The following is a 26,976-nucleotide window of genomic DNA, read 5'->3' on the forward strand; positions in this document are numbered from 1 at the left end:
CACTGATGTTACAAATTTTAACAACTTCTCCACAGCTTACAGAGAGCATACAGGAACTACATAATCCACAATGCATTGCACTTCAATGTTTCTTTACTTATTGATATCACATGTGCAGGGAATTGTGGGATTTGGAGGATGTAGGCTGAAGGCAGTCGAATACTGTTACATTTTGAGTCTCAAAGTAGTTAGCCAGATCAGCAGGAGAACATGGAGCCAGGTTGTTTCAAACCCTATTATTGAAAAGGCTGCATATTTTTTTAACGGATGTATATATCGCAAAGGTGCTGTTTACTTTTCAAAAAGCTTAAAGTAGGCCATACATGTACCAATAAAAACATACAAAACCTAGCTTTGTATAATTTCGGACAATGTGTGAGCTCCGAATTATTGTCCCGTCCAGGTTACAAAATTTAGGGGGGGATGATAGAATCTGCGCATATATTGTGTATGTGACAATATCCTTGGGGGACCTACAATGAAAGTCACTTTCGTCACTTGGTGACTGCCAATTATTTCATGTTCAGAATATCCTTCGATTTATCCTACAATATCCTTCGCTTTATCCTACAATTTCAGTGTGAATGTTAGTTTCAGATCGTTGCATTTAAACGTACGACCAATATCTAAACGTTCGTTGGAAGAAGACTAAAATCTGAATGAGTATGGCCAGCTTAAGATGTGTTTGAGTGGAGTTCCTATTTAAGCCAAACTGCACTGGTCCAATTATTGCACCCTGACAGGCACCACTTAACCTGGAGGTGGGGGGACAAAACCAGCCAGCCCCACCAGTAATATTAAAGGAACAGTAACACTAAAAAATGAAAGAGCTTTAAAGTTATAAAAATATAATACACTGTTGCCCTGCACTGGTAAAACTGGTGTGTTTGCTACAGTAACACTACTATAATTTATATAATAAGCTGCTTTGTAGCCATGGGGGCAGCCATTCAAGCTGGAAAAAAGGAGAAAAGGCACAGGTTACATAGCAGATAACAGATAAGCTCTGTAGAATACAATAGTGTTTTATCTGCTATCTACTATGTGCCTGTGCCTTTTCTCCTTTGAATGGCTGCCTCCATGGCTACATAGCAGCTTATTTATATAAATTATAGTAGACTTTCTAAAGTAAACACACAACTTTTACCAGTGCAGGGCAGCAGCACATTATTTGAGTTACTTTTATACACTTTCATTTTTTGGTGTTACTGTTCCTTTAATGTAACATTAATTTATTGTAGACAGTGCAATCCCACCTCATGGTACCCCAGGCTGGAGGGTCAGATCTGCACTTGGCCTTAAAACTGCTTATAACTATTAAAATAATTGCTGAAACTATCACCTTAGGGAGAAGAAAGCGCAGCTCTAACATTACTGTAAAGATCCTTGTAAATCGTAATTAAATGACGAATAAAAGTAATAAATCTACTCCCACTGCTGCACACAGACAAGGCCAATGTCACGTGGGTGGCTTGCAATTATGTGGCTGTAGAGCATAGAACCAAAAGCAGAGTTTATGTTTATGGCACATAAAGCATTTGAATCAGCCCTATTTGTAGATGTGATCGAAATGCCATAATTTGCTTCAGGTCTCATCCCACTGTGATGGTCAATAAAAACCCTACAGCATTAATTATTGCCATGCATCAAGGAGAATGACATAGCAGTTTAAGTATGCACCACTGGCATGTTCTATTAAAGGAAAACTCCCAACAATTTAGGTCTTTATAAAAAATATATCACATAAAACAGCTCATATTTTTCATATGCCCTGCTTCATCAATATAAACCATTTTTATAAAAATATATTTTTTTAGTAGTATGTGCCATTCAGTAATCCTTAATTGCCATTACAATTTCATAAGTTTACAGTAAAAAAAACAAACCAAGGGCACATATACACAGGTAAATGAAAGCCCACAAAAAATACAGACTGGGCAGGCCCAGGGATAGGTAAACTTTTCCACTTTGCATGGTAGAATGGTCTATATCATTTCATCTTGCTTTGCTTTTCCTGACAAGAAAAAAAATCATCTTGGATAACCAGCAGGCCAGTTGGAAAGTCCTGCATTAAAGTATTTTAAATTAAATATTAGTATGTTGTAGAGTGGGGGTCCCCAACCTTTTTAATCATAAGCCACATTCCATTCAAATGTAAAAAGAATGGGGATCAACACAAGCATAACATTCTACCTAGGGGTGCCAAGTTGGAAATTCAAAAATAAGCACCTCTCCAAGGGCTTGGTGAGCAACATGTTGCTCCCGTGGCACTGGATGAGGACTACTGTTGTAGAGCATGCTATTCTGAAACAATTTGCAATTGGTCTTCATTTTTTTATCATGTGCAGTTTTTGAATTATTTAGCTTTATAATAAGCAACTATCCTGTTTGGTCTTTCAGTAGTTATATGGGTCCAAATTACCCTAGCAACCAGGCAGTGGTTTGAATGAGAAACTTGAATATGAATAGGAGTGGGTCTGTATAGAAAAATAAGGAATAAAAAGAAACAATGACAAGAAAGGCAATAATTTAAACACGATTATGTTAAAAAATGACAAAAAATTTAAAATTTGCTGAGAACTGTCCATTCTGTAACATGCTAAAATGTAACTTAAAGGTGAACTACCCCTTTAAGTAATACCTTCTGCTGCATGTCTAAACGAATTAGGCAAGTCTAAATAATGTTTTTATTGTGCACTGTATGTTTTTATACAACTTTTTTTCAGATTTATTCTGTGGTCACAGTGGAATAAAGAAGGACATTTTGTCTTCAAACAAGACGCAGCCATTAAGTGCAAATGTACCTTTAGGCAAACACCCATACAGCATAAACAATAACTGGCAGGAGTGCAGTCACGGGGTGTTTAAAAATAGGCATCTAAGTGATAGCCCCAGAGCACACAGCGGTGACAAGAGCCCTCTGCTACCCAGCGCTGCCAGCAAATGAGCTCTCACTTCAGCTTGTGAGGCTCAGTGGGCTGCAAATAATACCGACGCTACAGTCAGTGCCGGGCATCAAACATGCTCCAGCACCTGCACTGTGTTTAAAGGCCATCCAGCAGCTAGATCCAAACACAAAGCTATTAGGGAGGAGAAGAAGAAGCAGCATACAGGCTTACCATTTGTACAAGTTGTTCATTCTTGTTAGTGGCAGACAGCAGTCCCCATTGACTGTTCATTTTCAGGACAACCTTTCATAGATTCAAAATATTTTTTATCTAGTAGCTTAATGAGCAGATGTGTTTATAATTTCATTACACACATAGAGCCAAATGGGCCAGTGTTGCAGAGATGTAAGGGCGCATTCACTTACCTTGACGCAGTGTGCTAAGTGCCGTTTTTTTTCCCCACGATGCACCATATTTTCCCAGAATTCCAGCATCATTGTGGACGCAATTCCACTGTGCCTACCGCAGTTAAGTCCAATTTGCCACAATAGACGCAACTGCACATGTGCTTTGTGGCAAAATTGAATATTTTCAAAATCTGCCTGGTGCCATTTCCGGCATTCAGCGTGCAAGTGACGTGTGCCTTATTCTTTTGGCACAAGCATAATGATCCTATTGACACAGGGCGCTGAGGAAATCCTGGACCTATCTCCTGTTTAGAAGTAGCTCCAGAGTTGCTCTTGCCCATAGGCACAGTGGCACTGAGTGCAACTATACAGAAGTGCATTTTAACTGTCTCTGGATGGAAAACACCAATTCCACCCCAGGGCCGCCATTATAAACTTTGGGGCCCTGTAAAAGTTATTTATATTAGGCCCCCATGACCACAAGTACCGTGCCAAAATTTTGGCCACACCCCTTGGATGTTCAATATAAACAGCTGATGTTACTCTATAATAAGCAGTTCATATAAAGTTTCATTAATCAGTGTGCTAATTAATGGTCAGTTCATTGGGGGTGGGGTCAGTGGAGTTTGCCCTAAGTTTAAACACTACACTTCTTCCTGCCCCTGCTCTGGGCTGTCATTGCTTCATATGGAAACTGACATGAGTCTTTGCATAAGTTACACAAACTTCATAGGTTTAGGGGCCCAATGTTCTTGTTGTGAAGCCCGATAACTAGTTAATAGTAGTACATAGAAATAGTAAAAATACCCGATAACTGGTCATTCCCCTGCTGGAAAGTTCATGTATGAGATGCTCATATCATTCAGTAAACAGATCCCAATATAAACCTGCCTATTACTGTGCACATGGAGTGGAGCCATGCCAGACAGAAAATTATCATGAGTTTTCTGGACAAAATCTGCCCCATGTGTACATTGACAGGCAAATCCCATTCATGCCCATTTGGCGCACACAGCAGATGCTCAGTCTGTATTTATTTGCAGGTCAATATTACAACACATGCGGCAGTAGCTTAAAGGAGAAGGTAAAAACTAAGTAAGCTTTATCAGAAAGGTCTATGTAAATACAGCCATAAGCACTCACTCAAAAAGAAACACAGTATGTCTTGTCTCCTTTTGTGTATACATGTACTTTGGTATCTTTTTAGACTTTTAGAAAAATCCTTCATTCTGGGGGCCGGAGTCTGTGCAGCTTTCTCCCCCCTCCCATAAGAACTCACTCCCTCTCCAATCAGAATGTGTGATCTATGCTACCAGCAGCAGGAAGCTACAAATACCAAGCTAAAACGGCAGCTGCAATCTTAATCAAACAGAGGGAGCTTCTAGGGCACTTTACTCAGGTATGGTAAAGCTTTCTACAGAATAAATGTAGTGTTCTAGCTTATATACATAGTTACATATGGTTGAAAAAAAGACCATCAAGTTCAACCCTTCTAAGTAAACCCAGCACACACTAACCTATCCTATCTATACTCTCACATACATTAACTATATATACTAACATCAATACTAACTGTAGATATTAGTATGGCAATAGCCTTGGATACTATGCTTGTTCAAGAACTCATCCAGGCCCCTCTTATAGGCATTAACAGAATCTGCCTATTAAACTATTATGACTAATCTACTGGCAGTAAAATGCTAAAATTACTTTCCTTCTCCTTTAAAGGAAAAGTAACGCCAAAAAATGAAAGTGTATGAAAGTAATTACAATATAATGTACTGCTGCCCTGCACTGGTACAACTTAGGTGTTTTCCCCAGAAACTTATATAAATAAAGTTGCTCTGTAGCAATGGGGGCAGCCATTCAAAGGAGAAAAGGCACAGGCACATAGCAGATAACAGATAAAACACTATTGTATTCTACAGAACTTATCTGTTATCTGCTATGTAACCTGTGCCTTTTCTCCATTTTCCAGCTTGAATGGCTGCTCCCATGGCTACACAGCAGCTGATTATATAAACTATATTAGCGTTACTGTAGCAAAAACACAACTTTTACCAGTGCAGGGCAACAGTACATTAGATTTTAATTGATTTAAAAAAACATTCATTTTTGGTGTTACTGTTCCTTTAAGGCTGCGGGAAGCAACAGGATGAGCCTATGTCAAAAAGTAGTAAATGCTATAAAGGCAACAGCAAAGTTAGTCTTTACTTCCCACTTTAAATTTAAAAATTATACGGAGTGGTACAAGTGAATTATACACCCATCACTCCAAAAAGCCACTATATAATGTAAAACTGACACTAGTATTAAAATGGTTTACCTGTGATCAATAAGCGTAACATTGGAAGGAGGGATTCCTAAAGCTGCACAACTTCTAATCAACTCATTCTTACGGATCTCCCCTTGATTGTAGTAATTTCCTATAAATAACAAACACATTAACTCTCCTTTAATTCCTCATGCTACATCTTACTGGGGTGAAGAGAAACGCAGAAATAACCAGTGTATATCAATGCTAGGTCTCCCTTACAGTATTGGCCACCTTTGAACCTCTACAGAACTACAAGCACTGCTCAGCCAGCAAAGATAGAGGGCCAGAGTCGCCTATGCATAATAAAGAAATAGAATGCCAACAAATGAATGAATCAATAAAGACCAAGATATGAAATAATTTTTAATTTTAATTTGCAAACTCACAGAAGGATAAAACTACAAATTACAAGAATTAAAGGGGTTGTGCGCATTTAAGTTAACTTTTAGTATGTTGTAAAGAGTGCTATCTGAAACAGTTAGTCTTCATTTATGATTGTTTCTGAAATATTTTCTTTCCTCTTCTGACTCTTTGCAGCTTAAAAACCTATTGCTCTTTAAGGCTACAATTTCATTGTCACTTCTTATGACTTATCTTTCTATTCAGACCCACTTCTATGCATCTTCCAGTTTCTTATTCAAATCATTGCCCAGTTGCTAGAGTAATTTGAGGGAAACCCGTAATCCAGAATTACGGAAAGCCCGTCTCCCATAGACTCCATTTTAATCAAATAATTCAGAATTTTAAAACTGATCTCCTTTTTCTCTGTAGTAATAAAACTTTATAATTCAAAATCCACCAAAAAAAAAATGAAGACCAATTGCAAAACAACCCCTTTAACTGTAGTGATTTCTAATGCCTCACTCAGAAAGGGGCACAGTTCTTTCACACAAGCTAACAAGTTGTATTAAAAGATGATTTTTGGGGATTTTTTTTTTTTTTTTTTTTTTTACAGAGGGCTGATCTTCATGTGCCCCAGACTGGACACCTAATACATGAAGGCAAACCCCACCAACAGGAGCCTTGCTGAGTAAATGGCAGTAACGATTGTTGTATGTGTATGGGCAGACACTCTTTGCACAATTCTAATTTTGAAGGAGAAAAAAAATTGGTAGTAGATCCACTAGTGATGTGCGGGTCAACTAAAACTTGATGGGGCGGGGTAGATTGCCCGGGGTATAATGTGGGCACAGTAAGATATAGGAGAACTGTCAGAAAGTAAGCTGGGGGAGTAATGACAAAAAACAAACGCTGTTCCCACATTAAAAAGGGCTGTTTTTTTCAGACTTTTCAACCCCAATGTTATTCATAATAATTTTTGTAAACCAAAACAATATAAAACATCATGCTGCCAACTTATTGGAATATCTGGCAACAAACAGAACTTGTCTGGTTCCAGAACAAAGAAAATCAGCCCAAAAGACACAATTGTATGTAAACAAGTGTTTCCCAAAAGTAATGACATAAAATGCAGAGAATCTGATGAGAACATGTTTTACTTTTCTGAAGAGAAATTAACACTACCTATCTTAAGGGCTCTGGCACACGGGGAAGATTAGTCGCCCGCGATTAACTCCCTGTTCGCGGGCGACTAATCTTCCCCGTGTGCCAGAGCCCTAAAGCAACATGTATATTGGCGTATAAATTCTAAGCGAATGATTTTGTACTCCTAATTTTAAAGGGTAATGCCAGGACATATTTTTGCTCATTAAAGGAGATGGACAGTTAAATCACTGATGGGTTCCAAATGTTAGGCAGCCCCCAGTGATTGCTTACTTGATACCCCAGGCTGATACTCCTGTTAGCATAAAATTGGCCCCCGGTAGATGCAGGCAAGTCATCATTACTCCCTGTCATTTCGCTGATATTCCAGGGCCCATGCATGTGCAGTAGAGTAAAAATGCAGACATTTTTGTTAAAGTGCAGCTTTTCACTCTACTGCGCATGTGAAGCCATCATAAGGAAAGAAGACAGAAGAGGATCACTTGCCTGCATGAACCCTGGGCGTTTTTTTATAACAGGAGCACCAGGGGTATCAGGTAAGTGAATACAATCACTGGGGGGGGGGGGGGAAAAAGTGGGAATTGGAGTTAAAACATACACAACAGCCTTTAGCTGTTGGTGCACTTGCAAGTTGTAAATAAACAAATGAAGGGGTCCAGGTTGCTTATCATAGCCTTGAGATTTGCCCTAGTGCATTAACCCACAGCGGCAACTGGGGATAAATCAGTTTAGGCTAAGCAAATGAGCACCACCTGATCCCTGCTGGATAATATTGTATCTATAAACAAAAAAACATGAGCCTTAAGTAATATTGTTATGATAAAGAGTGACTTCAATAGTCAAGGATCAAGTAAGGTAAAGCTGTTGGGGGCCTAATGGGCTATGACTCAATGAAACATGAAGTACTGGGATGCAAAGGGCCACTAACTTCTCATTACAACACTGTATGTAATATAATCATGTATTTTCATAGTAAGGTAATGTTGTTTTTCTAAGCAATTACAAAGATGAGCAAAACTGTATCAGCAAGACATTTCCCTGGGATCTGCCATGGCAACGTTAATATATTCACTACCCCCCATTTATAGTTCCCTCTTCAGGATAAAGTACAAATTATGCACTTTAATTATAAATTTATCTGGGCTGTATTTTGGGGGATTTATTTTATCGCTTTAGTTGTAAGGGGAAAATGGTTGCTCCATTATGGTTTGGCCTAATATCAAGGTCTGAGGCCAAACTGCAAACCTACAAGAACACATTCTGTTGCCAAATGCTTTATTGCTGACTGAACAAAGATACCCAGCAACCCACTATTGCGTCTCCAATTCCCAGCACACTTTTAGCACTTTCAACTTCATGGAAGCTGGAATTCAATAAAAGAAAGGGTACATCTTGGAGTACCCTATAGTGCTTTGAACACTGTGCAGGATAAATACTGAATGGCAGTGAAGTTGTTAATTTGGGGTTGGATCCCAACATTACTGACTGGCCATCAACTTTAAGGGCCGTGACACACAGGGAGATTAGTCGCGCTGCGACAAATCTCCCCACAATGACATCCCACCGGCTAGAATGTAAGACACCGGTGGGATGGCATACACGGTGGCGCAATTTGCCAAAGTTGCCTTGAGAGGAAACTTCAGCAAACCGCAGTGCCGCATATGCCATCCCATCGGCGATTTACATTCTCGCTGGTGGGATGGCATTGTGGGGAGATTTGTCGCAGCGCGACTAATCTCCCCGTGTGTCACAGCCCTAAGAGTGAAGACACACAGAACTGCTAGCAGCACCTACTTGTCACGGCTACTAAAATAGACAATACTGATAATTTACTGATAATTGTCTCTATGTGTGTTTTAGCAGAAGCAATTCTCAGTATTGTTTACGGCAGGATATTTTCTGGGGTTCAGTAGCCATGAAAAAGTAGCTGCTACTAGTAGCCCAGTGTGTCTTCACCCTAAAAGAGTGCTGCAACAAATCATTAAGCAAGCAATACCTACCCAAATCTGGTTAGACAGATCGGCTGATCCCAACCATGAAGGTACATATGGCAAAGGGAGGGTGGGCATAATATGCGCTTTGTGTGTATGTTTATGTTAGAGTATGTCAATAGCAGTCTTAAGGTGGCCATACACGCACCAATAATATCGTACTAAACCTCGTTTCGTACGATATTCGGTGCGTGTATGGTATGTCGGTGAGTCGACCGATATCGCAGGAAGCTGCTGATATCGGCCGACTCGCCGATCGGACCAGTTTGAAAATTTTGATCGGGCGCCATAGAAGGCGTCTGACCAAAATTTCCCTTCAACGCTGAATTTGCAGAAGGAGGTAGAAATCCTATTGTTTCTACCTCCTTACCTGCCGATTCAGCCCTGAATGGTGTGTGGCGGATCTGACGATGTGTATTGCCAGCTTTAGACTGACATGTGCAACCCCACTGGTCTCAAACAGACCACCACATGACGCCCATAAACATTTTATGTGATTATCTGCCACCAGTTGCACCTCCCATTCCGGTGGCCACTACACCATAACCTGGTTGCCCGAGTTGTTCTGCACAAGAATTCACACACGGATCGCACAAATAAATTAGAAGTTGTGTTGCTGCTCTCAATCTGGCACGGAATATTATTAGCTGCCCTACAGCGCACAAATAACGCAGGCAATCTGTCCCTTCTCCGCCCGTACCTGTGGAGCAGCACAGCACTGACACTGGCAATTCATTGCGGAGCAGCCCCAGAACGGTCGGTGCAAAGAACATACACTCATCATCGGGGTGAGCTATAAGCAACAACGGTGTCCTCACTCCCAGGAGCCTATTGGAGCCAAGGGAATAGAACGCATCTGCCCAGCGTTTGCATGCAAACCAAACCAGCACCGGGATGGTAATCAGCACCAGCAGCATCTCGGAAACATAAACAGCCTACAGCTGTCCTTTCATTATGGAACTACAAGTCCCAGCATTCATTAGCCTGCTTAATACGCAAAGGGATGATGGGAGTTGTAGTTGTGAGACTGCCGGAACCTCCTAAACTACTTCTTCCTAAACGCGGAAAGACTGCACCAAGAACAGCAACCGCTGAGAAAAACAAGCAACACAATGAGCGTTCCGGTTTGTCTATAATCCTGTTTTGTAGGGCTGTGAAACCTACTCTATAAAGGGGTTGTTCACCTTTGAGGACAATGTAAAGAGTATTATTCTGAAGCTATTTGCAATTGGTCTTCATTTTCTGTTATTAATGGGTTTTTAATTATTTCTCTTTTTGTTTAGTAGCTCTCCAGTTGAGGAACTCAAGCAGCTATGTGGTTGTTAGGGTCCAAACTACCTTAGCAACCAGAGAGTAGTTTAAATGAAAGACTGGAATATGAATAAGAGAGGACCTGAATAAACAGATAAGTAATAAAAAGTACAAGTTTTTAAAATAGTTTTTAACCCCCATTTGAAAGCTGGGAAGAGACAGAAGAAAAAGAGAAATCATTCAAAAACTATAGAAAATAAATAATGAAGTGCAATTAAAAAGTAGCTTAGAATTCTGCCACATATTAAAAGTTAACGTAAAGGTAAACAACCCCTTTAAGTGAACTGGAATTCCAAGGTCTTCCCTAGGCAATTGCAAGGGAACCATAATAGTCTTGGTTTAAAGAAATAGCTGTTAGTGACTCTTCAGGTTTTTCTCTTTTGGGTTTTTTTAGTGCAGTTTTTTTTCAACACACTTTTATCCACAAAAAAAAATATATATGTCAGAGGGGTTGATGTAAAATACCATAGACTAGTCATATTTATTGGGGGAGCTATTTGGCCCTTTGCGTACTTGAAATACCAGGGTATAATTTGAATCTAAGTTAGATCATTGTATTATTAACTTGTATTTATAAAGCTCCAGTGAGAAGATGGGGGGCCTCAAAGCACTAGGGCTCCACTAAGGGCGAGGTCACGTGGAGCGTAGGTCTGCCTGTAAAATGTGAAAGCAGACATTTTACCAGCTGAAATCCGCTCCGCTGCATGTGATTGCACTAAAGTGGATTCAGTATTCAGGATTCAGTATTTTTTCCAGTTTTTGCTGCTCCTGGTAAAGTGCCCTACAAGGCAAGGTTCTTATGTGACCTCATGGCTAAAACTGCACTACATTTAGTTGAGTGAGCTTACTGGGTCACTCAGTTGTATTTGTGCATCAAGTAACCTGCATGGTGGGCTGGTACAGTTTGTGGAAAAGATTTTGAGGAAGAGGGAATGACTGGAGGTGATTGAGAAAGTGTAAGTTTGGTAGACTGATCCAAAGTGGCACAGGCAGTATGGTGGCTCAGTGGTATCATACCCAGGCTAGCTGTGTTCAGACCTGGTTGGCATTGCCACTTGGGGGGGGTCCTAAGTTTGATTGCAGGAAAACATAAGGGCTCATTTACGTCTGCAAGTCAGGGTCTGACTGGGCCTCTGGGACACCAGGAAAAAAGCCGGTGGGCCCCGTCGCCGTCGGCCCATACCCGACCCTTGCTGGTGCTCCCCCGGCCAACTGCTCCTCCCCTGACGTATTAAACTTATGTGCGCTTGGGGGAAGACATCGGGTGGGGGACCCTGTGGGGGGTTAGGGGGTGCGGGGGCCACAGCTGGCAAGGGCACCTGCAGGGCCCCTGGGGAAGCAGCCCCGGTGGGCCCTGCACCCCCCAGTCCGACCCCTGCTACAAGTGCACTTTTTCACAAATCATGTACAATCGTTCAAAATATTTTCTAAATCTGCCTAGTGCTATTTCCATAGTTTGGTGTGAGTGGTAGCGGTAGCTCTAGGGCAGGGGTCCCCAACCTTTCTTACTTGGGAGCCACAGTCAAATGTAAAAAGACTTGGGGAGCAACACAAGCACCATAAAAGTTCATGGAGGTGCCAAATAAGGGCTAAGATTGGCTATTAGGGAGACTCTATGCACATTATCAGCTTACAGGGGGCTTTATTTGGTAGTAAATCTTGTCTTTATTCAACCTAAACTTGCCACCAAGTCAGGAATTCAAAAATAACTACCTGGTTTGGGGGCACTGAGAGCAACATCCAAGGCGTTGGTGAGCAACATGTTGCCCCCGAGTCACTGCTGGGGATCACTGCTCTCGGGTTCCCCTGCAACAATAGGTTTAGCAGCACCTGATTCGGAGTGCAAGGAGCGCTTTAATGTCACGTATTACGCACAACTCACTGGGGGTAAAGCACGTGTTGCCCACTTTGATTGCGGATGTAAATGAGCCCTAATACCTGCAAGAAGTTTGTTTATTGTCTGTGTGGGTTTCCTCGCACACTTTAAAAACAGATAAATGAACCCATGACAGAATCGAACATACAACATGTGTGTCATATGGATCTTAGATAGTAAACTCCACTGTGGCAACAAATTTTACATAATCTGTGAAAAATGCTCTGAATGGGTGGCGCTATATAACTAAAGGATTATAATAGCATAGTGCCTGGCACAGCCGCCCTGTGTCCCAGAGCAGAGTTAAATAAATTTAGTTGACCTTTAAGCAGTAAAACACATATCTGATTTATCTATTTCCCTAACGATTTGCTAAACAAAAAAAATCCAAATATAATAAATTGCTATCCTTAATTTGTCCTTTTAAAAGGGTGTGCTGGAAATGGAAGCATAATACGTGTGGGGTTTGTAATTTACAAAGTGGTGAGGAGTAAGTAAAAGATGTCACAACTGATACACGCAATTGGTTCTTCCTCCTAAAGCTCAGTAGGAGTTACCTACACAAAGCACTCTGACAAGCAGCCAGGTTTCCTGGCAGACGCAATGGGGCAGGTTGAAGGTCCCCAATCTAAAACCTGCAGCTCAAACCCCGCCCCTTAGCTTGCTGAAGTTTCGCACGAGTCTCTGAACGCTGCGCCGTAAGGTCCTTTCAGGGGTGTAGTGCCCATGGCTTTTTTGTGCATTTTTTTGTTTTTTCAGTCTCATAAATTCTGGGGTGATAGGTAAAGGATCAGCCAAATTGGGTTTTACCCTTCCTCCTTTAGCGAGGAAGTTGTTCTAGGGCTCTAGATCTTCTAATACAGCGCAGTTAGTAATACATCGCTGACAGGACCGTGCGCGACTGCTTTTGAGAGTCCGAGGAGGAGGGGAGCGAATGTAAGAGATTCCGGAGAGTCGCCGCGCACACACCCCTTGCGGCCAGAGTACGGACTGGGGATTTTACAGACATGTTTGGGGAGGATTATTGATTCCGGGGTGCTGCTTGTTCCGACGGGGCAGGAAGGAGCGAAGGAAGGAAGAGGAGTTGCGGCGAGGAGGAAGAGAGAGAGAGGGGGGGCATACAAAATGGCGGACAGGCTGCGACTCCTGCCTGTGTGAGAGTGTTCGGGAGCACCGGTTAAGACGTGTCACGGCGGAGTTTACACCGTGCGAGTGGGATTGCAGAGTCGCGACACGGTAAGTGCATGGCTGCTCTCGCTTATCGGGGAATTTCCATCGGGGAGTTGAAGGCTCAGACTTGTGGTGAGCTGGCCACAATCCTGCTAATCGTGAGGGCATGCTGCCCATTGGCCTGGGGTGCCCAGCCTCAGCCCTTACAGCGGATTTACTCTTTAGCCTGGGCCACTAGTAAGGCAGGGATCCCACTGGGGGGGGGGACGTGTTATTATTTATCCCATGTCACATATATCTTACTGTACACATCAGCGATTTGTACCCTGCGGGCCTCCAGCTGTTACAGCGATGCAGTTGTCGGCATCCCACTGTATTGATGCTGGGAGGTGAAGATCTACAGCAGCTGGAGGGCCGCAGGGTGGGCATTTGTCCCATTCCTCCCCACTCCCAGTAGGATTTGGCCTGTAGCCCTACTGCCATGCCAGGACCCCTTCATCTGATTGTGGTTCTGCTTGCTTGATTCCCCGAATGCTGAAAGGTGTAGTTTTGTAATAGGAGGGTATTATTGTGGCCTTACTGTACAATGATCTTTACCTAGTTGTCACCATTTTATGGCAGCGTTGCATTTTCTGTGGAAATCCGTAGAATAATGCTTGTCATCTTTCTTCACCGTCAAGTCACTTGTTCTGTTTGTGGGGACTGTAGCATACTTTGCTCCTAAAGAATTTAAATTAAAATTCCCATTTGTTGCCTGTCGGCCAGAATGCCCTGGAATAGTTGAACTCCCTGAGATTGTGGTCATAAAGGGCCGACATGTTTAGCAGTGCTGTACAGTGAAAGGGTGTATACACTAAACAAACATAAATACAACTCATACAAGCGGTACAGAGGATCCTGCCAAAAAGAGCTTACAATTGAAATGTGCTGATCAGTGACAAGTGGAGGACTATCATACCATTTGTTTGGTACACTGGCCCTCCAGCCTCAGCACTGGCAAATGTTTCTGAATGTTACAGTGTATTGGCTGTAGTAGATCGACTCCACAGGAGTGGAAGATACAAGTCCGGTGTAGTCTGCCTTATCCATCTTAATAAATACATATATAAAAGTTGATTTAGTTGGCTGATGCAATGCTGCTTTGGGGTGCTGGCACACACTTGGATGTGTATATTGTTGGTATTGTGCCTGTCCTGTAGCCCCCAAGCTATTGTTCATCAATTCCCAGCATTTATTTGGCAACCCAATCAACTGCTACAACAAGAGCTGGAGTAGTCAAGGGTTGCTCTCTGTTCTACATTGTTATCCTAGGTAAACCCTAAGCCATAAAAGGCAAAGAGGCACTGCCTGCACAATGTCGGGTACTATATGTAGGAATGCACCGAATCTACTTTGTTCAGATTCGGCTGAACCCCAAATCCTTGTAAAAGATTCGGACGAATACTGAACCAAATCCTAATTCGCATATGTGCTTGCGCGTGTACTGTATCAAGCTATGAGACTCCGTAATGTGGAATTTCTAAAAAAAAGATATATTGTCATATATGCCTGCCTTTAGTGAGTAGTAGTACTACTACCTTGCAGCACTGGGGTCTTGAGATCAATTCTGACTTGGGCACATGTAAGTCGCCGGCGGGATGACAGACGTGGCGGGGCGATTTCCGGAAATCGCCGAAAAAGACTCGCGAGGCTTTTTCGGCGATTTGCGCGAAATCGCGCCGCCGACTTACATGTTCGCCGGTGGGATGGCAGGGGTAGGCAACTCGGGGAGATTAGTCGCCCGCGAACAGGGAGTTAATCGCGGGCGACTAATCTCCCCCGTGTGCCAGAGCCCTTAAGGTAAAGGCACATGGAGCTACTAGTAGCAGATACTTGTCACAGCTACAGAAATGAACAATGCTGATCATTTACTTATAAGGGCGAAGACGTGGGTGATTAGTTGCCATGACTTTCAAGTAAGTCTGTAGCGGCAACTAATCGCAATAACTTTTATGTTATAGGATGGAATAGAAGTCACTGCGACTAAACTCTCGCAAATTTTTCCTACACAGATTAGTTGCCGCAACTTTTTAAATGTCGCTGTGACCAGTTGCCCCGCGTGTCATCGCCCTAACTGTCTTTACGTGTGTTTTAACAGAGGCTGTTTAGGCCTCTGTGTACTTGAAATGCCAATGTTTGGTCAAATCTACTACACAGGCCCAAAAATTATTTGGTTTTCTCTGTAATATGTTGTTATTGATAAATGTATTCATAGGTTGCAGTGCTAAAAAATAAACATTCACCTCATATTTAATAAAAGGCACTATGTTTGCCCAAGTGCAGTAATCTATAAAATTTTTTGCTTTTAATCTTGTCAGCAGTTAATGCTACCTGCTGATTGGCTGTGTATTGCCACATTTACGTAACTCTGGTGTCCTCGGTAATGTTTCCCACAGTACATTGCAACATGCTGTCTATTCCACTGAAATTGCGGTAATTTCACTTGAGTTTAATATCTCATTATTGGGCAAGCTCTATTATGGGGGATACTATTATAGAAATGGAATATATACACACAGTAGTGGAAGCCTACCTACGTACAGTGGCACCAAAAATTCTGCAATGAGCCTGGAAAATCAGATAAAAGTAGATAAGAATTACTTAGATCCTTATCAAAAAGATGCATCCCTTAAACTAACATTTTCACTTTTCTCATTGATTAACATGGTACAACACTTTGTGATGTGCAGTATTTTCCACTTAAAAGACTTCAAAGATTGCTCACAAATATCCCATACATAACAGTCATTATCTGTGGATGAACTGTGATTCCTTTTTACAATGTATAGTTTGATCTATTTCTTACTACTTTTTTTCCCATTTTGGTTTTTAAAAAAATGTAAGTAAAGTGAAGTTCTAACCAATTTTCAATAAACACACTTTCCTTTTAAATTAACAGTTTGTTGGGTTATAGGGCTTGGGTTTGTTTTTAAGTTGACTTTGAGAACCTTATGATTCCACTTCTGGATTAGATGATGGGTTGTTCTAAAGCACCCCTGGTACTTGGTTTGGTGCTGCCAGGGTTAATAGGCATGCATCCAAGCCTTTGTGGTTTAAAAAAAAAAAAAAAAAAAAACTCCGGAGGATGTTTCTTTTTATGTTAAAGGGGTAGTAACACAAAAAGGGGGTGGGGGCTCTTCACTGGTATGTAGTAGTCTCTTTGCTGAAGGGTCTGCGTTGGCACGTGGATAATTATACAGTATTTATGCTGATCCATAGTGTTGAATGTTTGCAGCATAGAAGTAAGGTTTAGAGGTTTTAAGGTTTGCTCATTAGATATTTTCAGGCACAGTTCTTTTTCTATGCAAAAGAAGCAGGCAGAAATTGCCCTTAACAAGAATCGTTGGAAAGCGACTTGTATTAGTGCATGCTTTTTAGCATTGTCTTAGAAGACAGTGTAGTTTCCGTTTCTAGCCTTTATCTTTTATCTACTCAAATAATGGCCTGCAAAGTGTCCAAAATCACCCACAAGCTTAAGGGCTCTGGCACACGGGGAGATTAGTCGCCCGCGACAAATCTATCTGTTCACGGACGACTAATCTCCCCGAAATGCCATCCCACCAGCAAAAATGTAAATCGCCAGTGGGATGGCATACGCGGCGGCGCGATTTCAATGAAATCGCAGAAGTTTCCTCTCAAGGCAACTACTGTGATTTCACTGAAATTGCACTGCCGCGTATGCCATCCCACCGGCGATGTACATTTTTGGTGGTGGGATGGCATTTCGGGGAGATTAGTCGCCCGCGAACAGGGAGATTGGTCGCAGGCGACTAATCTCCCTGTGTGCCAGAGCCCCAAAAGCGAAAGATAAAAAATGTGGTAGCATGCTGTAAATAAAAAATGTGGTAAAAATGGAAGTTGATTTTATTAGTTCAAAAATCTTATCAAAGTGGCAGTTTTCAGGCCTAAAGGTTTCTACTGCATTTTGTCTTTCTGGTTTATTCTTGGGCCTAGGCAGGTCAAGGTGTTGGTCAGTATAGCACCTAGCATACAAAAGGGTGGTGTTATATCCTAGGCAGAGCATGCCAATCGTGTAAATCTGCCAGGGAGACACTGGACATTTACACATGCTCCAATGCCCTGCGTAGGTAGACATTATTCATGGAGTAGATGGATCTGCGTGAGCTGCGTATTTTAAGTGATCTGGTTGATTGGGAGAAAGGTATTTCCTGGATTTCTTTTGCTCAATAGACTGGTGCTTTTGTATTTAGTGTTTCCTTGTCTTTTGAGTACAAAAGCTGGCCATACATGCCCAGATTTGGTGTATCTGTTTGGATGGTATCAACCGTAATGCATATTTGGCAAGCTGGGGGGCCTTTTTTACTAGATAATGCTGCAATCCTGGTGGCTCAAGTATTATCTTCATGACGTAAAATTCTCTTTGGCTGACGCATGGAAGTTTCAAAATGATGGCAGTAACTTCTGTTACTTTCATGCAGAGCTTCTAACTTGGCTAAAAAATAATACCTGTGTTGCTTTTTTCACTCTTGAGAGCTTTTTCAGTGCATACATTATAAACTTATAAATTAATGACTAAGGATGTGTAGCCCTGATTGTAATTTTGAAAGTCATGGTTCATATTTATACACCCCTTCTCTAGATGGTTATGGAATACAGTTCCTCCTAGCCCCCAAAAAATATAAAACACCAATAAGGTGCCTTGCTAAGCACTTGACATTAGTCTTTTACTCAATGTATTTAGTACCAGTTTAGTACAGCTATGGGATCCCTTATCCAGAAACACGTTATCCAGAAAGTTCTGAATTATGGAAAGGCCAGCTCCCATAGACTCCATTGTAAACAAATAATTCAAATTTTAAAAAATGATTTCCTTTTTCTCTGTAGGGAAAAATACAAAGAACAGGCCAAACTAAATTTTTTATTTATTTAATTATGTGTCAGAAATTGGTTTATGTGAGGTAAACAGCCAAGTAAGCTTTTTAGGATTGTTTATTATAAAGTCATGGGCCTACCTTGTCATTGTTTGAAAAAGAACCTGAAACGACCCCTCCCCTTTAGTTCAGGAAACTAGTAGTACATAAGATTCAATCATTATTTATTAGAGTCATAGTCCTATTCTTATAGGAGTTGGACATTACACAGGTTACAAATTGTCCAATTTAGTCATGAAACATTACATAGAGAATAAAGCTGGGCATACATTTAAAGATGCATTTTTTGGTGAGGTTGCCAAACAGACGGCTCTTACCCCAATATGCCACACAATATCAGGCTGATCCCATCCTTTGGCCCAATCACAACAACTTTAAATGCAGGCCATCAGTGTGAGGTCCCCATCAAAAGCTGATGTGGTTCTGGCCTAGACAGCTTTTTTTAACCTGCCCAATTTTCAGTTTGATTTTTGTCAGACAGACCTATCAGAGGACCCATACACAGGTTAATAAGCATCCAACTCGGGCCAATATTTTTTAAAAAAAGTTCACCTAGCAGTTCTGTGACCATATAAAGTTAGAAGCCAACCTCTAATATTCTCACGTAAATAAGGAGTGTAAAGAAATATATATATATATATATCTGAGGGGTTGGGGCAGAGCAGGTGTGAGTATATAAACATCAGTCTCGAGCATTATTGGCAGTGCCCGAGGCCTACTGTAGGGGTCAGTTTATTGGCCTGAATCTTCCCAACTCACACATTACTATCGGGGACATTTAGTACTAGAATCTTAACAGTGTGTCTACCAAAAAAAATTAGATTATATTCAGCCAGGGATCAACAATATAGCATAGTGATGCTTCATGACTAAACCACTACAAATAAAGCATAAGCAAGGAGAAAGGGAATAAAATGGGAGTTAGGAAACCACACTGATTTTTTTTCCAGAGTATGTGAAATTGCTATACATTTCAAGTTTTTCAATACACACACATAACAAAATAGTGAACTGGTACATACTGCCTATTTGCCAAAACTGACTATATATGGTAAGACCTATATATAATTTAATCCAGTTGCAGTGAAAGATGTTAACCTCTTTTTTTTTTTTTTTTTTTTTTTTTTTGCCATTTGACTCTTGCACCAGTGACCAAATTGCATGTCACTCTTCCCTTACTCCCAGCAGCCATCAACACAACTATTGGCAGGTAGCAGGATAACCGCTCCCTGACACCTCGGCTAAAAGATTTAGCTGCCTGAACTTAGAGCACCTCCATATTTTTCTTCTGCTATCCATCCTCTGCTTTGGGCTAATAGCACTGCTGGTAGAGAAACTGTCCCATGGGGAAATGGGCATAATATACTACAGGTATCGGACCCCTTATCCGGAAACCCGTTATCCAGAAAGCTCCGAATTACGGAAAGCCTGTCTCCCATAGACTCAATTTTAATCAAATAATTCAGAATTTTTAAACTGATTTCCTTTTTCTCTGTAATAATAAAACAGAACCTTGTAATTGATCCCAACTAAGCTATAAATAATGCTTATTGGATGCAAAACAATCCTATTGGGGTTAATTAATGTTTTATTGATTTTTTAGCAGACTTAAGGTATGGAGATCCAAATTACAGAAAGATCCCTTATCCGGAATACCCTTGGTCCCGAGCATTCTGGATAATGGGTCCTATACCTGTACTGCCTCCCATTCACTTTAAGATGATAGCACATGGGGAGATTGCAGAAATTTAGCATTTTGTCTTGTGCTCCCCCCTATATATATTTTTCCATTGGACATTGGCTGAGAGTGCGGCTCTATTGCTGGGGGTTTGATGCATGAGGTGTGAAAGGCTGGGCGCACAGGACCTATCTAGTCTATAATTGTGGAAGTGGCATGGGTGGCTTCAGGCATTTCTCTGTCATTGATAAAACACTGGAAACAACTGCCCCATGGCCAATGAGCCTGAATTAGCTTGTGCAGTAAAGGATATACATATATCCTTTACTGCAAAAGCTATTCATATATATACGCTATATACATATATTAAATTTGAAGCAAGAAGGAGCACTTACCTAATATTGGTACAGTGACTTTCAAGATCATTGACGCCAGATCCTAAATACATTATACAGTGAAAAACAGAGGGTAGTGACACAACAAATACATTGCAGTAAGAGGCAGTGGGAACTTTAGTTACCCGAAGCCTGGAGAAGATTTCAACATTGTATGGATCAAAATTAAGTCAGAAATAGGTGGAGCATGGGAGCATTGTTAGCCATGTAAACTATTAGTAGATATGAGAACAGCACCCAAGAAGAAGAAATAGGAGACAGCCAAATCCCACCAGACTTTGGAAATAAAATTGAGTTGGAGAAAAAAAAAAATCTCAGAGCAGTTCCATTGTGCAGTGGTGGCTCTTTCTGAAAGCATGGGATCAGCCACAATATCCTCAGATGGCTGCCTGAGTTTTTGTGTAATTTGACTTCTGGTACAAAATTTAGCTCTAAATATCAAACATTTTTTAAAAAATTGATTTTTTTTATGATATATGGATTTATACTAGAAAAATATTTTATTTTATGCAAAAACAATTCAACTGATTGAAGCAGCCTCATGTCTCTTTAACATGCCAATTCCAGATATGTATAGTTTTATGGATATTTCTGAGCACTGCAGCAGAATATGGCATACTTTAGATTCCAAAGCCATAAATCCTGAACCAGTAGGTTTATACCAGGAAACCATACATTTTTGAAAACTACAACTTCTGTTGAATCTATAAAGGGCAACCATGCCTTTCTACTCCTAATTACCAAACACCGAGCTTTCTGGATTGGACGTTCTATAAAAATTTATGTAAATTCTAAAAAAAATCCCTTCAAAACTTTTAACTTTTCAGTTTAGAATCTCCCACATAGCATTAGGTATGAAGAAGGACATATCCTAAATATGAAAGGCAAGGGTCCATTGAAAAGTTTGATGCCCATTGTGCATAGGATCACCAAAGTATCTGGCATTTAGAGACCCCAGAATGAAGTTAGTATATACAAATTGTCCCAGAGATCACTTTAGCTAGAACAACACATGTACTGCAATGTAAAAATACATTGACCCCCCCCAAACCATATATTTTCACATTTGGGCAAATTCAAAATGGGTACCCATGTCTTTCTACTCCAAACTACAACGTTGCAATGCTTTCCCAAAATTGGTGTTTTTTATGAAATACCTGAAAATCTCACCAATATCTCTAATTTCAAGCACCTTATCTCCCACATAGCATTAGGTACCAAGAATAACCATCCAAAATATCAAAGCCAATGATCCACTGAACAATTTGATGCCAAATTTTCATATGATTACCAAGATATCTGGCATTTAGAGACCCCAAAAAGAAGTTAGTGCATACATATCATGACATACAGTCATGGGCAAAATTGTTGGCACCCCAGAAATTTTTCCAGAAAATCAAGTATTTCTCACAGAAAAGTATTGCAGTAACACATGTTTTACTATACACTTGTTTATTTAACCCTTTGTGTGTATTGGAACAGAACAAAAAAGAGAGGAAAAAAAGCAAATTGGACATAATGTCACACAAAACTCCAAAAATGGGCTGGACAAAATTATTGGCACCCTTAACTTAATATTTGGTTGCACACCCTTTGGAAAAAATAACTGAAATCAGTCGTATCCTGTAACCATGAATAAGCTTCTTACACCTCTCACCGGGAATTTTGGACCACTCTTCCTTTGCAAACTGCTCCAGGTCTCCCTTATTGGAAGGGCGCCTTTTCCCCAACAGCAATTTTAAAATCTCTCCACAGATGTTCAATGGGATTTAGATCTGGACTCATTGCTGGCCACTTCAGAACTCTCCAGCACTTTGTTGCCACCCATTTCTGGGTGCTTTTTGACGTATGTTTGGGCTCATTGTCCTGCTGGAAGACCCAAGATCTCGGAAGCAAACCCAGCTTTCTGACACTGGGCTCTACAGTGCGACCCAAAATCCTTTGGTAATCCCCAGATTTCATGATGCCTTGCACACATTCAAGGCACCCAGTGCCAGAGGCAGCAAAACAACCCAAAAACATCATTGAACCTCCACCATATTTCACTGTAGGCACTGTGTTCTTTTCTTTGTAGGTCTCATTCTGTTTTCGGTAAACAGTAGAATGATGTGCTTTACCAAAAAGCTCTATCTTGGTCTCATCTGTCCACAAGACGTTTTCCCAGGATTTTGGCTTACTCAAGAACATTTTGGCAAACTGTAGTCTTGCTTTTTTATGTCTCTGTGTCAGCAGTGGGTTCCTCCTGGGTCTCCTGCCATAACGTTTCATTTAAATGTCGACGGATAGTTCGCGCTGACACTGATGCTCCCTGAGCCTGCAGAACAGCTTGAATTTCTTTGGAACTTGTTTGGGGCTGCTTATCCACCATCCGGACTATCCTGCGTTGCAACCTTTCATCAATTTTTCTCTTCCGTCCATGCCCAGGAAGATGAAAGTTGCTTGGCCAGGATGTCATATTAAAGTGCATGGCCCATTATTTATATAATGTATTTTACAGCTGTACTAAACCCAGCTGCACTGCACTGCTCAACTAAACTTTTCTCAGCTTTTGCTGGTCTACAAATCCCAGGACAATTTAGCATATAATGAAAGTTTGGGCATTCTGGGAGATGTAGTCCAGCAACGTCAGGGTTGCACAATTAAACCTTTCCAAAACTTTCCCTGAAATCTCAAGGGCCAGCGGCTGCATTAGAATGCAAGAAATCCTCCACTGAGAATCCCAGCTGATCTGTGTAAATTTGGCTCCCTATTCCTTGTTTCTGCAATTGGAGTTGCATTAAGCACAATTTCCCAGCACTGAACAAGTCTGTCCTTTATTCCTATGTCTTATTCAAGTGTAATATAATGAAGAATAAAATGACATCATTATCTCTGTGTAAAATTAAAGCAAGTTTGCCCGACTTAGTTCTGGCAAGCGGCATTCTCATTGGTCACTTTTCTTCACATATAATGAGATTTTTGGTAACTAGAATTCTCATTGGTGAATTTCCTTCTCTCTAATTACGTCTTTCAGCAACTTCCATAGCAAAACTAGGGGGTGAGTGGGAAAGCGTTATGATTGGGTTTACATAATCAGTACAGGGCTTAGTGCAACCCCTCCCTCACTTTGTTCCAGTGTGAAGTGATGAATTCTGGGACTTGGAGGGCCTCTGCTTTCCACAGAATCTATGCAACATTTCTCTTAATGAATATTCTTTGGTTAAAGCAATTCTATTATCATAAATTTATACTTTTGCTTTTTTTCCACTTCTGTATAGTTCTGGGCAGTTTCCTATTGGCAAATTTACTCCATTTCATAAAATGCTGTGTTTACAGCTTCTCTTCTCCCTTTTTTTTTTTTATACCTCTTTTGATGTTTTTAAACATGTGCCCAGCTCGTTCCCTTCTGTGTTGTGCAGGGTAATAATGCTAGCTTAAGGGGCTGGGACAGGGCATTTTCTGGGGAAAGCCTGCCACTGGCACCAATTTGCATCTTTATAGATTACTTGTCAGTATGCAGTGCTCCAGTGCTCCAGTTTTGGGCTCCAGTCCTTAAGAAAGACATTAATGAGCTGGAGAGAGTGCAGAGACTGCAACTAAACTGGTAAACGGGTGGTTGATTTAAACTATGTTGTTAGACTGTCAGGGTTGAGGTTGTTTTCTCTTGGGAAAAAAAGGCGCTAGCGAGGGGACATGATTGCTCTGTACAAGTACATTAGAGGGGATTATAGGCAGACAATTGGGGATCTTTTTGTAGATTAAAGAGAAAAAATTATTTCACCTGAAACAATTTAAACAATTCTTCGCAGGAAGGTTATGGAATGCTCTGCCAGGGGATGTTGCGATGGTACATTCAATTAATGATGCAGATTTGGCTGAATACTTCTGAAAAAGGCCAAATCCCAAACCAAATTCTGAATTCCGTGCATCCCTAATTTTTTGTTAAAGTGCACGTATAATGTCCATACTGTTTCCCACCCTCCCGTGTTCATTCCTGTGGTTATTGCTTGAAAATGCGTTTTTCTTTTCTTTTTTATTAAGCAATAATTTCGCTTTTTCTGTCCACTTTATAGGTGACCACCTAAACCATGGTTGCATTCTGGCTTTGACCTCACTATTTGTGAGAACATTGTCTCCCATCATGTCAAGTTCAGGATACCCTCCCAATCAAGGGGCTTTCAGCACAGAACAGGGTCGTTACTCTTCTCACCCCGTACAATACACCTTCCCCAGCAGTCGGCATCAACAGGTAAGTGTATATAGTATGCTTTTGCTCCAAGTACTTATGTGTTTTTGCATGATGTGAAATTCTTTATTCTGGGAAATTGTGCTCTTCATGTTCTTGGAGGCCTGAAATGTTAAGCAAATGTTTTGGTTTTGTACTTATTCTTGGTAAATCTGAACAGTTCAGTTTGTGTATTTAAGTTTAAACGGCCAGTACATACTTGTATGCATGTTCGGTGATAGACTGGGGTATGTGGCCCCACTGGGAATGTGAGAACAAGCACCCCCTCCCTACCGTCAAGCATATCTCTCTTCTCGCCATTCTGTTGCACTTCTATTACACCCCTTATCCTGTCACACTGATCCTGAGCTGACAGCAGGCCAGGTACGGAGGGGCGCACCAGAATTATTCCTCTTGCCCATGGTGCGCCAGGCTGACACTGTGTGTAAAATAAATAGAGCTTAGATTAAATATACATTTTTTCCAGTTATTATAAAGTATTAATGCATCATTATTTTGGTTTCTCCTCTGTAGTCAGCTGACTTAGTTTAACTAAAGGAAGTGAGGTCTGCATAAACAACCCCCTCTGTTCACTCCTTTGTTATTCTTGTTTTGGTTTAAAGTAATGATTAAAAGTGTACAGCAACTTTCTAGATTATTTATTCCACAGTGGCACAGATCCATCAGCATTTTTCAAAAGGCCATTTATGACTCTGAAACATTGCTGAGATCCAGGATGTTCGGAATAAAGTCGTTTTAATCTAGTAAGGTGCTCTGAAACTTGTGATTGTCATCTTTCTAATCACATAATCAACAGAGAGAAAGCATAATTAAGCATTTTTGCTTGATTTTGTGAAGAGATGTCACTTAAATTGCAGTCCAAAATGTTTGGAGGCCCTCCTGTAATTACAGCAGCTTTCCATATACCATAGAAGCGCTGTATAGTGATAAAGCTGTCTTTCAGTTCAACTTTTCACTATTGTGCATGCACACTTGGTGCAGAAAAGATTGCTCTGTGGCTCACACAGAAGTACCCTGGACCCTGTAGTTTCTACAAACAGGAGCAGCAACCCAGTGTATCGGGTAAGCACCCCCCTCCCCAGTGATTATAACTTTTCTTAAATGGCTTAAAAAAATGAAGTATATTCTGCATAGAGCATGTTGCACATGGCTAGATTCTACAGCCATTGGGGACCTTAGTCTAAAGCATAATTCCGTATGGTCACACATTTAGAAGCCAATTGAAGCAAAAGGACACACATCCCAATTCTGTCACCTAAACATTAGTAGAGCTGCTTATCTGACTAAAGCATCAGTTGTCAATAATTGCTTTTAAATTGAAGGTTGTTCTGAGCTTCACATTGCGTTACATATTTCAGAATCAATAATTCTGCTTTAAATTAAAAAAAAAAATTAAAGTCAAGGGCATAAAATAGAGCATTTGAATTTGCATTGCAAAGACTGTTACTATGGATACAGAGATCAGAGGTTCAGCCAGTACTTTAGATAAAATTGATATCTAGCAGTCAGTAGCCTCCTCATTCAGAGCCTGTGGGAGTGCAAGGGACATTCAACCAGGGTACAGCTTGAACATTTAAGCTCTGACATGCATAAATGAAGCCACAAATCACAATTTTGAGATTAAGCAGCTGTAAGGGCATCTATTGATGTGGTAGCCGAGGCTGAGTGAGAGATACAGAGCAATGAAACCTAGTGCAGGTTTTTTTTAGTATGGCATCTGTATGTAAGTGGTAAAATGGTCTGTGTGATACAGGTAACTAGTATCATAGCTGGCTAGAAGAAAAATTCATTGCCTGTGGGGCTTAGTCCTGTGGCACATGGAGCGTAGACCTATAGCACATTTGGCATTTTGACCACCTTTGTGCTTTCAAGAAAAACTGAGGCAGTCAAAATGCCCTTCCCTGCTTGCAACAGCTTTTCATTTATCTCATACCTCCCAACTGTCCCAATTTTCACGGGACAGTCACTCTTTTACAGTTCAGCCCACAGTCCCAGATTCTTACATTTTTCTTTGATCTCCTGCACCAAAAGCTAAAAAAATACATTGTGTCTTAAAATTAATTAAATAGATAGCTTTTGGCAGAGAGCCCAGAAATCTTAACAAGCTACAGCTAAATGTAGATGCAATGTTTCTCAAACTTAATAAAAAAAAAAGTACCTTTTGGCAGAGAGCCCAGACAAGAGAAACAAGACCCCAAAACCCCCAGAAATGTGTTCTAACTTTAAATAACCTGACAAATTTTGTATAATGGGAGTACTGTTTAGGTGGTGTGGTCACAAAAAT

The 26,976-nt window shown here is 40.9% G+C and overlaps 2 protein-coding genes across 15 annotated transcripts in view; one reads left to right on the top strand and one right to left on the bottom strand.

The window, feature by feature from the left end:
- The window catches only part of pigl (phosphatidylinositol glycan anchor biosynthesis class L), an 83,744-nt gene extending 73,650 nt beyond the window's left edge, over positions 1-10,094 (bottom strand). The window contains exons 1-2 of the mRNA XM_002938921.5: positions 9,807-10,094; positions 5,622-5,721 (exon numbers count right to left, since the gene is read on the bottom strand). Coding sequence (XP_002938967.1) covers positions 5,622-5,721; positions 9,807-10,023 — 317 coding nt within the window. The 5' untranslated portion in view covers positions 10,024-10,094. The remainder of the gene's footprint in view (positions 1-5,621; positions 5,722-9,806) is intronic.
- Positions 10,095-12,878: 2,784 nt separating this feature from the next.
- The window catches only part of ncor1 (nuclear receptor corepressor 1), a 101,127-nt gene continuing 87,029 nt past the window's right edge, over positions 12,879-26,976 (top strand). For 8 of the 14 annotated variants that reach the window (XM_031896057.1, XM_031896060.1, XM_031896058.1 and 5 more), the window contains exons 1-2: positions 12,880-13,529; positions 24,520-24,695. In XM_031896057.1, coding sequence (XP_031751917.1) covers positions 24,588-24,695 — 108 coding nt within the window. In that variant the 5' untranslated portion in view covers positions 12,880-13,529; positions 24,520-24,587. 14 annotated transcript variants of the gene reach the window in all.

Source organism: Xenopus tropicalis, chromosome 2, assembly GCF_000004195.4.
Source record: "Xenopus tropicalis strain Nigerian chromosome 2, UCB_Xtro_10.0, whole genome shotgun sequence".
In the NCBI taxonomy this organism is placed as follows: domain Eukaryota; kingdom Metazoa; phylum Chordata; class Amphibia; order Anura; family Pipidae; genus Xenopus; species Xenopus tropicalis.